Here is a 17,360-nt window from a genome sequence, read left to right on the forward strand (position 1 = left end):
TTTTCACTAGATCATCTAGATTGTCTACAATATCATTATAAAAAAGCAGGGGCCCAGGGACACTCCCCTACAAAACCTCATAGAATACCAGAAAAGTATTTAATTGTTGTCTATTAATTTCTACATACTGATTTCAATCAGTTAAAATATGAAGAGATCAGCATACAAGAAAATTTGAGAGTCCAATCTGTTCTAATTTATAAATTAACTTATCTGAGGCTGTATTGAATGCTTTCCTAAAGTCTAAATATATTAGGTCTTCTTGGCTACCCTTTTCAAAAGTAGAAGCAAGGAAATGAACGGCTGTAGATAATTGTGTGACGGTTGAGAGCCATTTTCTGAATCCGGGCTGAATGGGGTTTAATGTGTTGTGCTGTTCTAGAAATTCAGATATGGAAGTTGCCACAATGTGCTCAATTAATTTGCAAGATGACGATAAGATTGAAATCGGGCAGCATTTTGAAACAGAAAGTAGGTCCCCCTTTCTTAGTACCGGAATGGCGTGTGCCGATTTCCAATCCAGCAGTATAGTAGCAGTTCTGATTCAGTAAATTGAGCGAGCAGACAGAAACGGCTTCAGCGACTTCACTTAAAAGACTTGCTTTCTTGTTTTCATAGACTGGCCTTTCGTGTGGATCCTGCTTTGAAACTAAATGATATCATACTGTCCATTACACAAAGTGAATTTTTTGTGTAATAGTTGGCAAGAAACAACCTACTAGTACTATATATGTAAATGTTACAAAAATTCGGCAGCTTGTTACACTCCTGTAACATGTGAAGGAGAAAGCCTGCTGCACACTTGGTAATGCACTGTGTCACATCGTCGCGTTGCTGCTTTCACAGTTCGGCTTCTTCCGCTCATTTTCGACGCTTAGCTGAAGCGTCGCATGTGCGCATGTGTATCAAGGTCAGACTCGCGCCAACAATGTTTCTTTTCGACTTTATGTTGAATCCTTTCAGTAGGGGATTGAAATGTATGCTGTTCTCTGTGTTGTATGGGTGATTTCAATGAATGTATGCGTCGTTCACTTTGCTGGGCGTTTGTAGCCTCAACCTTACAGGGGTATGAGCCATTGCGAAGGTTACCACTTGACGCTGCATTTCTTTACATTGTATGTGTGATTCCATTGGATGTATGCACTGTACGCTTCACTTTGATGAATGCTTGTACCCTCTGCATTACGAGAGGGGTGAGCCATTGCATTCTTTGCTTGCTTAGGGGGGGGGGGAGGGGGGGGAGCCATTGCTGATGAATATAGTTTTTTGTACCAATGGACTGGAAGATGTGTTTTTTCTAAGGCCATAAAACACTAAATGTTTGAGTTTTGCAATACAGTCATTGTCCGATTTTTTGGATTCCCTCGAGGCCGCGAGAACGTCTGAAAAAAAAAATTAAATAAAGGACAACTCCAACCAAAATTGATTTAAAAACCCGATGTTTCGGAGCCCGACCGTTTCTAAGGCGGTAGGGCTCCAAAACGTCGGGTTCTGAAATTAATTTTAGTTTAGTTTTCCTTCTCTTTAGGTCCGTTGCAACGCATGCTTTTTACTGCCCCCGGGGGCTCTAACGCCACAGGCACCTCTGAAATAGCTCTAAGGCCTACCAGTACACTTATTAGGCATATCAGTGGTCGTGTTGTGCACCATGTACTTACCACGCTGTGCCTGTGTTTTAATGGAGAAACCAGTGTGAGAGAGGCGTATAACTAGAGAGAAGGTGGGGACAGAACAAGCACTGGCCTTAGAACAAGGGAAAAGTTGCAAGTTCAATGCTCATACGTGTCTATAGGGTTCGTAGGTTTTCTGTTCATTCATTTGTACCAACCCCTCAAGCAAGAAGTTCTGCTTTAAAAGCTGGGCTTGAACACGAGAGCATCATCTATTACAAGAAAATTGCAGAATGCTAAGGTTTTGAGTACACAACATTGCCGTAAAAAAGAAAAAAAAGCATAAACACTGATTTCAACACTTGTAGTACTCAAAAATTAATAAATGCAGAACCTAGGTTCCAAACTGAGCTTCTATAGTGGATGACTATGCTTCTTGTGAACAGCGAGGTATCACTTAGCATTTCTGCTGTTTCTATGTCTGTTTAGCATTTCTCACTGATACGTTTCAGTTGTCGCATGCTTTCAATAAGAATTTCTTTTAGGTGCATATAAATAGAAGAGAGAGCATTCACAGTGAAGTTCTTTATGATGCAACCCCTAGCATGAGTATATGGATAAGAAGTCTTTCAGGACGTAATTAAAGACATGGTTTGCAGTGCCTTTCCTTGTATAAACAAGTTGTGTACTAGAATAAAGAGCAGTTCATATAATTCTGTCATTTAAATAAGGCCTGCGGTAACATAAAGGCCTTCTTAGAACTATCTTCAGGGGATACAACATATTCAGTACAGTTTTTTCAGGTTTGATAGCACTCACGAAATATAGAATGATAGTGGCGCCTTATGGTCAAATGTCGGCAGGCAGAAAGTGTATTAGGTCTTTATCCAGGGTGCCTGAAAATCTCACACATCAGTTAGTGGGTAAACAGTGATGAATATTCATTACATAGTTGCATCACACAAATCTAGTTTGTGTGTAGAGATCGTTCATAGTTTAACCAAGCGAGGAAGTACAATGAGCGAAGCGTACCACTGGTAACTTTTTTCAAATCGTGCGGCAACGAATTGATGCAGGAATACTTTTATTGACAACAGAAACATAGTGTACTGTCATACTTCTTAAGAGGTGTCTCCTTGATGTTTCCTCCCAGAACTGCAAACGCAGTGGAGCGCCGTGCATATTCTGTGGCTCCCTATGGTGGAGCTGCGCACTTTTTTCTCTAGCAATGTGGCCGGTGGCGGCTTCATTCGCTCCCGTAGGCAGCTACAGGGGCTTCCACTCCAGAAGCTTTATGTAACCTCCTTGGGCACACTCCTGCCATGGTAGCTTACTGGCTATGGCATTGCATTGCTAAGCTGGAGGTTGCAGGATCATATCTTGGCCATGGCAGCCACATTTCGATGGGTGCTAAATTCAAAGGTGTCTGGGTACCATGCATTGGGTGCACTTTAATGAACCCCAGATGTTTAAAATTAATCCAGAGTCCCCCATTATGCCCTTACAATTAGATCTTTGTTTTCGCACGTAAAACCCCCAATTTTTTTCTTAATATATGTAGCGCTGGTACTATGCCGATTTGTAGCTTGTATGTTACTGTCAAGTAATGGTTTACTATGCATGTTCCTAGTTTTCGTGCCCCAATGTTTGCTTTGTTGTTATGAATGGTACCTAAATCTTGGACATTATTTGACAATGTCATCTTTTATTCTTCCTCTCATTTAACCATACCCGCCGTGGTTGCTCAGTGGCTATGGTGTTGGGCTGCTGAGCACGAGGTCGCGGGATCGAATCCCGGCCATGGTGGCCGCATTTCGATGGGGGCGAAATGCGAAAACACCCGTGTGCTTAGATTTAGGTGCACGTTAAAGAACCCCAGGTGGTCGAAATTTCCGGAGTCCACTACGGCGTGCCTCATAATCAGAAAGTGGTTTTGGCACGTAAAACCCATAATTTAATTTAAAACTCATTTAACCATCTAGCAGCATTTAATACTGATTTTTATTTACCCCAGGCTCCTGCATATGCATTCTGCTTACTCTGGGTCAACGTTTTGGGACCATGGTTCTTCCAGCCAGCACCTCCGGAGGTAGATGACAAAAAACAGAAGAAATTGGAACGCAAGAGCAGACGACATTAAAAGACTACTGTCGTATGTGCATATACATTATTTTGGGGGCTGGTTCAAGATAGGTTGAGAGTTGGATGTGCTTACATTGATCGCCAATATTCAGAGGTTGAAACTAAGTAGGTGCATGCACTGCAATATTTGGTTTTGAAGTCGCAAGATGAAATATCTGAAGTAAAATGAAATTGTTGGACTTTACCCTAAAAGGCTCTTTACCATATATAGGAGGCACATGCAGTCTTACTTTTGCTCAAGGTTCAGTGGTTGAATTGCCATTGACATTCACAAATGTGAAAATAAAAGATGATGTTGGAAATATTCATGAAGCTGTGGATTGATAAAGTTTAGATTATGTGGCTTGCTATTGTTTTTCTCTATTTAATTTTTGATACCATCTGATTCCCATTGGTGGCATTTTTTTCACAAATGTCTGTTTTCATTTGGTGGTTCCACTTCTATTCATTGTTCTGCACAGGAACTTGGTGACCAGCTTGTTTTTCTGCTGTGCTCGTAGGGGCTTTTGCACTGATAACATAAACAGACTGTGACAAATAACGCATCACAATAATGATTCACCAAAGAAGGATAAAGGGTAGTGCTCTTGCATTGTGTAATTTGAAGTGTTGCCATGTTTCAGCTTTCTTGTTCTACTGTTGAGAATAAGAGAATAGATATTTATACTCGCTAGAGTGTCTACGATTTGAAGGGAGAATACAAAAATTCTTGTGTACTGATAGTACTTAGGTGCACATTAAGGGACTCTAGATAGCCATAAGCAATCTGTAGCCATTCACCATGGCATTTGCCATAGCCAGGGTGTCGCTTTTGGATGCAAGGTCGATCAATCAGTCAATCGGTCAGTCAGTCAGTCAACTAGCTGTCCCAAATAACTGAAACAATAATTTCCATGCTGCTTCAATGCTTGTAGGTCCAATAGTCTACTGTTATCAGCAAAGCCTTTGTTCAGCACAATGCGTTTGTGGGCAAGTTGGTGCGAATCCATAATTACTTTGTTTAGCGCAAAACAATGGACACAAGAAAGACGACAAAGACATCTTTCTTGTGTCTGTTGTTTTGCGCTAAACAAAGTAATTATGGAAAGCCTTTGTTAGCTGCAATGATCTTTCTGCATGGTATTGTGGGGAATGAACACAAAGCTTCTGGTGATGGATTGTAGAGTTGATTACATAATTCTTGCCAGATCTCCTTATTGATGACTGAGCAGTATTGCATATGCAGTCTCAACAATAACACTTCTATCCTCTTTGTAGGAAAGTAAGAAATAAGTCAAGGAGTGTCAAGTGACATTGTGCAAATAGCCTGTGCGATTGAATTTGGCACTAGTGTGTGTGTGTGTGTGTGTGTGTGTGTGTGTGTGTGTGTGTGTGTGTGTGTGTGTGTGCGTGCGTGCGTGCGTGCGTGCGTGTGCGCGTGTGTGCGCGTGCGTGTGCTGTGATGTGCACCAACATTGGGAGAGGTGTGCTCATGTGTTCAAGGTTGTGAAAGTATGTTGCCGTTGCATGATGGGTTCAAGAGCCGTGAATAAAACCCACATTTCATGCACTAATTACATTGGACATCTTGCCTTGCCTGAAATTGTTGGCATAGTTTCCTTTTTTTTTTAATGATTTCTCACACTTCTTTCTGGATGATTGAGCTTCAATCTTAGTACTAAAATACACTTACTGTTCCCTTGCACTATAAAGGAAAAGTTGTCAACTGCCCTTTTGCACTCATTTTCCAGACTGTTCTGTCTCACAGTTTTCTTCAATTTAGAAAAAGCATATGATACCATGTGGTGATATGGAATTTTGAGAGACCTGGCTGACCTGGGAATTCGTGGCAGAATGCTAAATTGTCTGCGATTTCATGTCAAATAGAACAGTTCAAGTATGTCTCGGCACAATACTTTCATGCACATTTACGCAAGAAAATGAAGTTCCACAAGGTTGCATTCTGAGCACGACACTCTTCATAGTCAAAATGAACTCTGTTAATAAGATCATCCCATCATCTATTATGCACTCAATATATGTCGACAATTTGCAAGTGGCTTGCTGCGCCTCAGACTTACCCACCTGCGAAAGACAGCTACAAATAACGATAAATAATCTTACACAATTGGCTGACAAAAATGGTTTCCGGTTTTCAACACACAAAACTGTTACAGTTCTCTTTTCCCAGAAGTGAGGGTTACAGTGCAGTCCAGTTCTCACATTGGATGGTACAACGCTGCCGGTCAAAGAAAACTACAAATATTTAGGCGTAACTTTTGACACAAAACTGAACTTCCTGGCCCACATTAACACAACTAAAATTAAAGCAAATAAAGCACTAAATATCCTCAAGGTTTTATCGCACAAGCACTGGGGATCTGACCGAACATGTCTGCAGTTGAGCCACGCAATAACGAAATCAGCGGGAAACGCAAAAAAACTTCGCTTTCGTGAGAATTTCGTTGTTGCAAAAAAACAAAAACAGCACAGATAGGTAATGCATTGCACAACAAAACTTTAATGTCAAAATTCCATTAGCCTACTTTGCAAGCTTTGCTCGAGGATATAGAACCGCCTTGCCAACAGTACAAAGTGTGCCGCATGCATCGCCCAGAAGTGGCAGCACTGCCGTAGCGCAGTATTCTCAGTCAATTGCTTTCGGAGATGCGATCACTATTGCGAGATTTTGCGTAACTCGGCACCGGACGCAGAGCAACAGCGCATGCAGCAGCAGCACTGCGGCGCGTAGGCGCCGATGCGTCTGGTGCTGACCGCAAAATTTATTGTATTTGTGTACCCGAAGGCAAACGATCGAGATAACGGGCTTTTTGCGCAAATCTACGGCCTGTGCCAAATTCACACGCGATGCCTGTCGGCTGGCACCAAAACCAGCGTTCTTGAAGCAAGGGATGCATATTCCCGGACAATTGCTCAATCATGGCCCGATGCGTGACACTCCATATGCTACGACCGCCATCTCAAGCACCATAAACAATTCCATGTCGGTGGGATGTGGATTTCCTTGTTTTTGCTGCATTTTTCTCACTGAGGCGCACATTACACAGCGCACTGCTGCTATCGGCGATTTCTCTTTGAAATGCGCATTCAGTTTGCGTTCAGTTTTGCCTCACGCGATTGGCCTAGGCCTCGCCGAATCGTCAACCGCAGGGAACGCAAACTTAATGCGCGTTTCGAACAACGATCTACTAGGGTGCCTCGATGTGCGCCCACTCTCTGCGGAGGGTGGCGCCACTTTGGAAGGAGTCGTTGCCGCCAAGACCGGTTTTCGGGAGGCGCCACCGCCATTTTCTTGCATTCCGTTCCCGCTGTCCCGCCGACTCCTTCGCTACACGGAACACGGCATTCTTCACGCAGTCTCTTTGCGGAATGCCTGGCTGCTGCGTTCCCCACTGCGCTAACAGCGCTAAGAATGACTGGAGAATGTTTTCATTTTCTAGAGACCAAAAAAGATGACTTCTGTGCACTGTGAAAACCAAGCGGGACAAGTGGCGGCCGACGAACTACTCATGTATCTGCAGTGCAAGTACCCAATTTCTCAGCAGCGCCAAATCCATTTTTGGGCTTACGTACAGCTTGTCTGTGCAACTGTTTCTAAATACCAGACGTACGATCACACAATTGCTAAGAACGCAATCCAAAACCTCAAAAAGCGAGTGCAAAAGCTTGAAAGTAAAGCGGATAATTTAGCAAAATATAGGCGGTTTTTGAATTCAGATCAAATTTTCGCTCTTTCATAAGATAGCACCCAGGGTCACGCATGGTCTGCAGAGACAGTTAAACAAGGTTTGCAAATTAAGTTCGCTTGCGGAACGACCAGCTATGAGACACTGAGGAAGTTGGGTTACCCTCTTCCGTCCAGCAGGACGTTGGCGCGGAGGATCCAGGGACTGAGGTTCCTTCCAGGACTTCTTCAAGACGTTTTTGATGTCATGAAGTGCAAGTCTGAGACTATGGAAAACGTGGAGAAAGACTGCGTGCTGTTTCTAGACGAGATGGAAATAGCTACAGCATTTGAATTGGATAGAACTGAAGACATTCTCCTTGCAGGTACAACACTTCCTTCAAAGCCAGAAGAGCGTGCCAATCACGCGTTAGTGTTCATGTTGGGCGGAATTAATCAGCGATAGAAGCAGGTCATCGGATATGAATTCACTGGCCGACACGTGGAAGGTGCCGTGCTCAAAGGCTATGTGCTCGATATCACCCGGCGCTGTAGCCAGATTTCCCTAATAGTCCGTGCAGTGACATGTGACATGGGATCAGTAAATCGAGCAATGTGGTGAGAATTCGGGTTTTCGAGCCACAGAAATTTTCCTAACGAGCAGGCCACTTCAAGACTGCCTCGAAAATCTTTTTTCTGTAGTACGCCTAATGAAGCCAGTGCCAACGGCATATGACTTAAAATGTGCTCTGAGGCTTGTGAGCGTGAGCCAGTTTCTCCACACACCGCGAACAACAAACTATGAGCTTGATGATCGAGAGTACCTCGTCGACCTCCTTTCTCAAGCAAAGAAGCAGTGCTCAGAAAATTTGTCCGAAGAAATCGACGACCCTGAGATTTTGTTCATTGAGGAGCTGACGTCAATGGAACATTGTATTTTATACTACCTTGGTGGCTTCATCCTGAAAAGCGTCGTAAAGCACGTATCCTGTTCCCAATGCAAGGATGCCCTCCTTGGAGCAGCAAGCAATGAATATGCCTTTTTGGCAGTTGTCAACGAATATGTAAGTGATGGACGGAACTTGATCTATCCAAGCAGTGAAGTGATCCGCACTCTAAAGAACTACGAGGATCACTTCACGGGTGTTATCGCGTGGTGTACAAACAATATACACACGATCAAGTCCCCGCTGAAATCGCTTACGGAATACCTTGCGAAGGTAGACCGGCCATGCTTGAACGCATGTGCAGGCCACAGGGAAGCAATAAGTAAAATGCTGATAGCCACCTACACAAGACTGCGGCTACGTAGCCATTTACGTCAGTGCCCAGCCACACGTGCCGGAGGTCACGTAAGCAAAACTTGTGCTGGCGTAACTTAAAGGCGCTGTAATAAGTGTGAACTTTTCGTATACAAGCACATGAGCATGAGAAAAAGTTAAGCGTAGTAATCATAAGCAACATTAGAACTGCAGTGAAGTGTGTTCATTATCATTTTGAACATCATTTGTGCATCAAGGTATTGTGAATCAATATTTGTGTATCAAGGTATTAAATCGTTTTTCCTTGCGCCTAAGCCATCATGTTTTGGTTGCATGGTGTACGCATGGCAGTTTGCAGCCAGGTAATCCTATGTCACCACGGCGAAGAATATTGCTCGTGGACGTAAACATGCCGTGCATCCGTACTTGAATATGCAGCAGTTCACTTCCCTCGCCTACTTACCGCTATGCCTACATGTAAGCACAACGACAGCAAGTTCACGACGGCGAGAAGTTGCCCGCCGTGCTCAGCTAACGTAAAAAAAAGGATATCCGATATACCTTCTCTAATCGTCTCAAAATAGCGAATGCGTCACCGAATCTTTACTCCTACTTTTCATCTACCATAGAAACGTAATAATTATCAAACGTAAAGGCCCATTCAAGCCCCCACTGCTAGCGGGGCCAGCACTTTCAAGGTGCGTCACGCAGCCAACGCGCGCACTGCGACGCGCTAGCAGACGACGTGGTTGTCCTCACCCTAAATGGAGAGAGCGGGCGCGCATCGAGGCACCCTATGATCTACAATTTCGCCTATAGTAGGCTTGCAAGAACTGTCGTCACATGTCGGTAGCAACATGTGTGCCGCTTCAAACGGGCGATCAACAAACAAGATGGTGGCCATGACATGTTTCCAGTGCACTAACTGCTTCCGGCGCTTGGTTGTTTTTGTGAACAAAAATGGCGGCACGCATACAAGTGTAATGTGGTGGTACGTTACGCAATTTTAGTACAAAACAATCGCATTTGAGCACATGTTAGAACCTGCTAGCCCTACGCAAGTAGGTAATATGCAGAGTTATGTGCCAGCAAATTTCGTTGATGCGGGTTGCAGTACAGCGACATGTTGCCGAGAGGTATGAAATGCATGGAATCCTGTGGGCGTTTGCCGGGGATACAAAAATGTTTCGCTGTCGCCAGAATTTCATTGTTGCGGGATTCGACTCTACTATGTATGTACCGGTCCCTTGTACGTAGCATCCTTGACTACGGTAGTGTAGTTTATGGCGCAGCTAGACAGTCCTACATTAAACGACTTAATCCAGTTCATAATCTCTGCCTACGACTAGTGAGTGGTGCCTACAGAACATTGGCTATCCAAAGTTTATATGTTGACTGTAATGAGCCTTCCTTGCAGCACCGCAAGCACTAATTGCACTTTGCCATGTACTAAGAATTCAATCATCACCACAACATATATGCTACAACACCGTAACACAGTGCAAATCACGGGTACACTACACAAATAAACCGAACATGATTCGGCCACTTATCTTACGACACAAAGAATAGTGTCAGACTTATGGTGTTCCTCATGAAGTCCTGCAGGTTGCTGAAAGGCCACCAGGATTGCCCCCATGGTGCAATTTTACACAGCTATGTGACTGGACACTAACACATCTAAAGAAAAAAGACATTCCGCAAGAACACATAATGCAAGAGTTCTGCCCTATTCAAGAAAAATATAGAAACTACACGGAATTTTACACTGACGGCTCTAAAACACAAGAATACATAGGTATCAGGATCACAACGAAAAATTGGGAAAATAGCATTCAGATAAATAATTCTTCAGTCTTTACCGCCAAAGTTTATGCAATATGAATGGCAGTTAGGAAAATTGCTACCGACAAGCAGAAGAATGCTATTATTTATACCGATTAAGTGCCCTGAGAGCTCTAAACATTAACTCCATGTCTGAACCCCTGCTTGGCGATATCTTAAACATGGTCTTTAATAAGAAATACAGAGGAACTGTACGATTCTGCTGGCTCCCAAGCCATGTTGGGACACCAGGGAATGAAGGAGCAGATAGAAGCGCATCCATGGCAGCGCACAAAAGCATAACTGGCATAACACTTCCATACAAAGACAGTAACCGAGTGATTTGTAAGGCCCTAGCATCAAAATGGTAACCAGAATGGAACTCGTGCATAAATAACAAGTTACATATGACTAAACCACTCCTTGGTGAGTGGAAATCATGCAGTCACCAAGAACGGTTCTATGAGGTGATGTTATGTCGACTTTGAATTGGATATGCGCATCTAACACACAATTTTGTATTTCGAAAAGAAAACCCACCAACTTGTGAGAAATGCCATGAATCGCTTACAGTAAACCACATCATTATGTCATGTCCACATACTGAAACACAGAGGTGGAAACATTTCAACAATTTATATCACTTGCATACAACTTTACACCCTGCCTTAATATTGGGCGACGAGCCACTAGTGCCATTCACTAATCAGTTCGAGTTTTTAGATGAAACTGGCTATTTACATCGACTTTAATGTAACACAGCTATTGCTGCCTAACATTGGATCTTGCACTGTCTTGTGACTGGCACAGCATGGTCTTAGTCGCTTTTGTGCCATTAAACTCAAATGAACTGTTTCTGTGATCACTTTCGTTCATTGACTGCATTCTATGCATAATACAGTTGCCACTTCTATTTGCATTCATACCAGCTAATTGCGCAAGTTTGAAATAGACCCATTCCCACTGTTTGAAGAGCTTTTTGCCTGAACTAGCCTGCAAGACTTGAGAGCTCGGTTTAGTGTTTTTGCCTTGCATTGTAGGTGTAATTCCTAGGCAGCTTTGCCTCCGAGTATGTGCTGCCAAATGGGTTAATCAGACACTTGTGCTCCCTGTCCTGCAATGAAGAAGGCTGTTGTGGTCAGCAATAGGATGCATGTGGCTATAAGGAGTTGCTTATGTTTGCTGTCCGGCGATTGCCAAGGCTCCTTTGGTGTGCTGGTCATTGATGAACACTGCCTACACATGGCACTGAAAAGTAAGTCACCTGAGTTGTGGTGGAAGTGCAAACCTGCGGTCTTTGTAGTACATGCTTGGAAGGAACAGAAGCATTGTCACGATGTCATACTAGCATTGCCTCTGATCCTCCTTGTTATCAGAAATCCACTGCAAGATAAAGGCCTCTGCAGAAGGATTGACAACTGGGCGACTTTGCACACTTTTATCATGAAGAAAGCTATGCAAAGACGAAACATGAGACAGGGAAGAACAGATCAGTGCTGGTCCTGTTCTGACACTTTGTGCTGCTTTCTTCATGATAAACAAAAGTCTGAAAATTACTCGGCATGTCGTAATGGAATGCCAAGATATTGAACCAACAAGACCTGTAGGAAACATCCACCTTCTAGAAGCACTGAGATTCAAATATGGAAGCATTAACTTATCAGCGGTCGGGATAAGCAAGGGACATTTAGGGTATTGCTGGAAACAAAATGCTGGCTCTTATGTAGCTGAGAGTAGATGTACGCATGAAATGGCTGCTGACAAAGCAGACTGGTTGGTGTAACTGCGACGGTTACTCACAACCGTCTACGGCACGCCGGACGCTGCCGGCCTGGTCATAAAGCCCTACAATTTTCAAATAGTAGCGCCATTCTTAGATTTTTTCCGCCATCCCGCTCTCACCGACGTTTCCTCCTCCACGCCTCCTGGCGCCCCAGCCTCCTCCGCTCCCCCATTGGCCAATCTGTGTCACGTGGAAGCAGGCGCCTCGCTTTTGTATGTTCTTATCAGCGCGGAAGCAGGCGCCGCACTTTTGTATACTCTTTCTTACCAGCGAGCTCCGACCGCCATTGTTGGCCCTGCGCGACGAAAGTACGCGCAAACGGGTTGATCGGGTGCGTTAGCGGAACAAATTGAGTGTGTTAGGGACGGAGAACTTAATTGTGATGCCGTGCTGCTGCGCCTTCGAATGCCGCAACCGACATAGGGACGGCAAAATGCTTGTTTCTTTACCATCCGGTGAGCGCAATGCGTAAAGAAGTGGATACATAAGATCGGGCGGGCTGACTTCGAGGAAGTGTCAAAAAACGCACGGCTTTATGAAGTGCCACGGTTCCGCACAACCTCTTCTTTTGAGCATAGTTCACGCCTGCCGCGTCAGAAAAGTGTATGTGCACGCTGTGCGTGGTTTTAGCGCGTCTAAGTTGACTTTTTTTCGAATGTGCTCTCTTTGTTTCATGTAGTTTCGTCTTGCGGCGAAAGTGTACGCATCTGCAGCTGGCGTGTGACATAAAAGCGACTTTATTCATGCTGTGTTTTGAGCTCCACCAGAAGTTAGAACATTCTCGATGCTTTTGCAAGGCTCACTATGACTTACGGATGCAGTCGTTTAGCTTCGAATGTACGCCCGCATGTATTGATTTGGTTTGTAGTGATTAACGTTTTTAACGTCCCGAAGCGACTAAAGCTATGAGGGAGGTCTTAGTGGATGGCTATGGATAAATTTAGGTCGCCTGGAGGATGTTTAACGTGCACTTTGATCGTAGTTGTACGTGGGCCGGTAAATTCCTCGTTGGCGTTTCGTAATTCACGCGCGGGCGCGGTGGCGCTGCGTCAGAAGTTGACGCGTCGACGTGATTGTATTTCTTCATTAGGTTTTATTTATTGGTTGTAACAACGTGTCATCATTTCCTATTACTGACGGTGTTTTCAGGGCACCAAAGCGGCAACGGGAACACTTGTAGTATAACGTGCTCTCCAGAGGCTCCTGTAGCCGTTACATGTGCCCTTCTGGAGCAGTACTATAAAAAAAGAAACAATCTGTCGTCGCGATTACCAAAGTACCCCGCAACGTAAAAAGAGCTCCGCAGGCCCGCTGATAAGGATTAACATTTTTACTGTTTAACGTTAAAATTTTTATGCGCCCGATTGGGTATGGGTATCGCATGCGTCATATGCACTGTATGTGAACCTACGAAACCACGTATGAATACTTTCACGTTGTCAAAACCTGAAACTGGTAATTACGCGCTTGTTTAAGGGCCGATTTACGCTCGAGCCGACCATCGCCGCAAGTCGCACCGCACGCGTGCCGTCGCGCGAAAGATTGCACGTATCAAACACTTGTGCACAAATTACCATTTACACTGTGTGCACAGTGTATACCTTACACATTGTAAACCGAAATCTGTGCACAAGTGTTTGATACGTGCAATCTTTCGCGCGACCGCACGCTTGCGGTGCGGCTTGCGGCGATGGGCGGCTCGAGCGTAAACCGGCCCTAAGCACACCGCGTGCATGCGTCGTGTTTCAGCTACACGAACTCAACGTGCGCGTGCTTTACGCCTGAAATAATGGTCCTTTTCTCTGTTTTTTTTCCCGCAATTCCAGCGCGAAATTCTTAAGGCCAGTTACCGACTGACGAAGCAACATCTCGATGGAAAAGCTGCTCCGCAGGGCTCGAACTAACTTTTCCGCGTTTCCTCCAGTAGCGTGTTAGCCGTCGTCTGCTACGGCAGGGCCAGCAAGGGCGGCGCCACCGTGCAACTTCCCTCCTCCTCTCCGCCACCGAGCAGAGGAGGAGGGAAGTTGTTGGCGCTAAAGCCCCTTGATAATTTGAAAGTAGTGACACTTTTCTCCTCACGGCGCTTTCCTTATCGATTCTCCTCGCCTGCCGGCTGCGCACGGTGCGCTTTTCCTCCTGGGCTCCCGCGGACGGGCCGCAGGATTCTATGGAGGCGTGTTATTTTGGGCCAGTTGCGCGCCCCAGTGGGGTTGAAAATATTGAAAAATGCTAATAACAGCCTCGATAATGCTGGAGGCAACGTTTACGAGAAGGTTGGTTTTTTTCTTAAAGCCGTATGAACGAGCTATACCGATGTAAAGGGTGCTTTGAGGCGAGTTCTGTACTCCAGACAATTTTTCTGCCACATGATCAGATGCTTTACTTCGTGCGTCTGATCTAGTATTGCTTGTAACACATCCCTTTGTGTGTGGCTTATTAAGCGAAAGCCTTAGACCTCTGTTTCAAGGTCCCGTTGTGAGCTACAGAAAATATTGCGTGACCGAAGGAAGGCGGGAAGCGAACCAAAGCATGTGCAGCCGCGTATAAGAGATGATTAATGATTAGCAAAGTAATGATTGATTAGTGATTGGATTAAGATGAATTCGGGTGTATTATGGTGGATTAAAGTCGATGAAGGTGCATTAGCGTGAATGAAGGTGAATTAAATTGCATAAAGGAAGGCTGGGTTGGACTAAGGTCGATTAGGGTTGGACTAGGGTGGATGAAGGTGCGTTGAGGTGCATTAAGGACGATTATGATGAATTAGGGTGGATTAAAGTGCACGAAGAAGGATAAGGGTGGATTAAGAAGAATTAAGGTGCATTAAGGAGGTGAATTGAAGTGAATGAAGGACGATTAGGGTGGACTAAGGTAGAAGAATGTGGATTCGGATGGATTAAGGTGAATTAAGGACGGTTATAGCGGATTAGGGTAGATTAAAGTGAATGAGGTAGCATTACGGTTCATTAAGGTGGATTAAAGTGCATTAAGGAGGCTTAGAGTAGATTAAGATCGATGAAGCTGGATTAGGGTTAATTAAGGAGGTTTTCCAGGGATTATGGTGGATTAAAGCGAATAAAGGAGGATTAAGGTCGATGAATGTGGATTCGGTGGATTAATGTGCATTAGGAGGATTATGGTAGACTAATCGGTCTTAATACTCAATGAACCCTAATTCACCTTAGTCCACCCTAATTCACCTTAATGCTCCTTCATCGACTTTAATCCTTATTCATGCACCTTAATACAACTGAATCCTGCTTAATAGTCCCAATCTACATTAATACACTCTAATCAACCTCTATCAAACCTAATCGCACTCCATGGTCCCTAATCCACCTTAGTCTACCCTAATCCATCCTAATCAGTCTTAACCTCTTTTATCAACCATATTTCACCTTAATCCAGATTAATCGACCTTAATCTTCCTTTATCCACCTTAATCCCCAAATCCTTGTTCGTGCACATAGAGCAGGAAACACATAGCACATAGAGCAGGAAACACAGCGTACAACGTTCGCTACGCCGAGCCAGCCGTGCTCAGGAGGAAAATGGCGCGAACGAAAAAGAAAAACAAGCAAAACTCAAGATCCGCGCGTTTCCAAGGGCAACGGCAGGGAGACCAATCGTCTTGCAGAAAAACGGGGGCAAAACTGGTTGCCGCGGGGGGGGGGGACACGCAAGGGGCGAGGAGTTCGCGCGGCGGCGGCAGAGTTCAAAGAGTGTCGCTACTTTCAAATCAATAATAATATTCGGGGTTTTACGTGCCAAAACCACTTTCTGATTATGAGGCACGCCGTAGTGGAGGACTCCGGAAATTTTGACCACCTGGGGTTCTTTAACGTGCACCTAAATCTAAGCACACGGGTGTTTTCGCATTTCGCCCAAATCGAAATGCGGCCGCCGTGTCCGGCATTCGATCCCGCGACCTCGTGCTCAGCAGCCCAACACCATAGCCACTGAGCATCCACGGCGGGTCGCTACTTTGAAATCATCAAGGGACTTTAGTTGGCGCTACTGTTGGAGATTGAGGAGCTTTATCTGCTCACTCAGTGTGGCGCCATCTCTCGAAGGAGGCGGCGCAAAACCCGCCCCGCGGAACTCGCGGACCGCTGGCGTTGAAAAGAGCACAGACTCGGTGCCAAAAGATGACAAATGTATGGTGTATCTGCCTTTTGAACATCGCTATTGGAAATGACCAATAAACTTGGCATACTAGAAGTTACATCTTGAGTGATATTGTGAACAAACAGAAAGAATTCGGAAGCAATTTTTTTTTGTGACTCATTTGGGCAGTTACTAGCGTATATAATGCGATCCTGTAAAGTGCTCAGTGATTTAAACGCTATACTCGGACAACATGGCGGCCGGTACTTTGTTGCGCCACCGGTGGGCACTGGTGACGCTGAGATGATGCATTTTTGTGTCACATGAAAGCGAGAATATTTTTGATGCATCGTAACTACATTCAGCCACTTCAGCCATCACCGGTGTCGCAAAAAGTGCCGGCCGCCATGCTGTCGGAGTATCGCGTTTCAATCGCTGAGCACTGTACAAAGGGTCGTGGGCCGGAGACCGCATTTTCGCAAGTTTTGTCGGGTTGCCCGGATAATCTAGTTTTCTTCTCGCAATCATGCCCGAAGGCTCTCGCCTTAGTGCCCGGATAACGCCTTTGGCTTTTGGCTCAGTCACTTGAAGGTCGCCGACAACGGTAGCTAAAAGCATTTCATGCTTCAAAGGCAGGAGAGTAATAGAATCACGTTTTTATGAAGAGAGAAATGATCAAGGAGATATTCGCAAAATGCTAGACTGCTTTACATGCATATAATGCCTGATTAACTCAAGCAGACTATAATAGGCGACTGTATGTCGCCGGCCAGCTTCAAAGGGGATGCCTATAAAGATCATCATCATCATTGACTTCTTCCGGAAGGACGTAATTTATATCGAAATCCAAAGCGCAGATTTTCGCTTACTCGAGCTTGTTTAGTAAAGTGCGTCAATTAATATACACACTAAAGTAGGAAGAAGTGCACTGATCCAAACACCCATCTTGATATCAGCTGTTGGCCAAT

At 44.7% G+C, this 17,360-nt stretch overlaps 1 protein-coding gene across 1 annotated transcript in view; it reads left to right on the forward strand.

The window, feature by feature from the left end:
* LOC142564743 (transmembrane protein 208) overlaps positions 1 to 3,765 on the forward strand; it is a 48,440-nt gene extending 44,675 nt beyond the window's left edge. Inside the window, exon 6 of the mRNA XM_075675888.1 lies at positions 3,625 to 3,765. Coding sequence (XP_075532003.1) covers positions 3,625 to 3,750 — 126 coding nt within the window. The 3' untranslated portion in view covers positions 3,751 to 3,765. The remainder of the gene's footprint in view (positions 1 to 3,624) is intronic.
* Positions 3,766 to 17,360: the final 13,595 nt, after the last annotated feature.

Source organism: Dermacentor variabilis, chromosome 1 (assembly GCF_050947875.1).
Source record: "Dermacentor variabilis isolate Ectoservices chromosome 1, ASM5094787v1, whole genome shotgun sequence".
NCBI classification, from domain to species: domain Eukaryota; kingdom Metazoa; phylum Arthropoda; class Arachnida; order Ixodida; family Ixodidae; genus Dermacentor; species Dermacentor variabilis.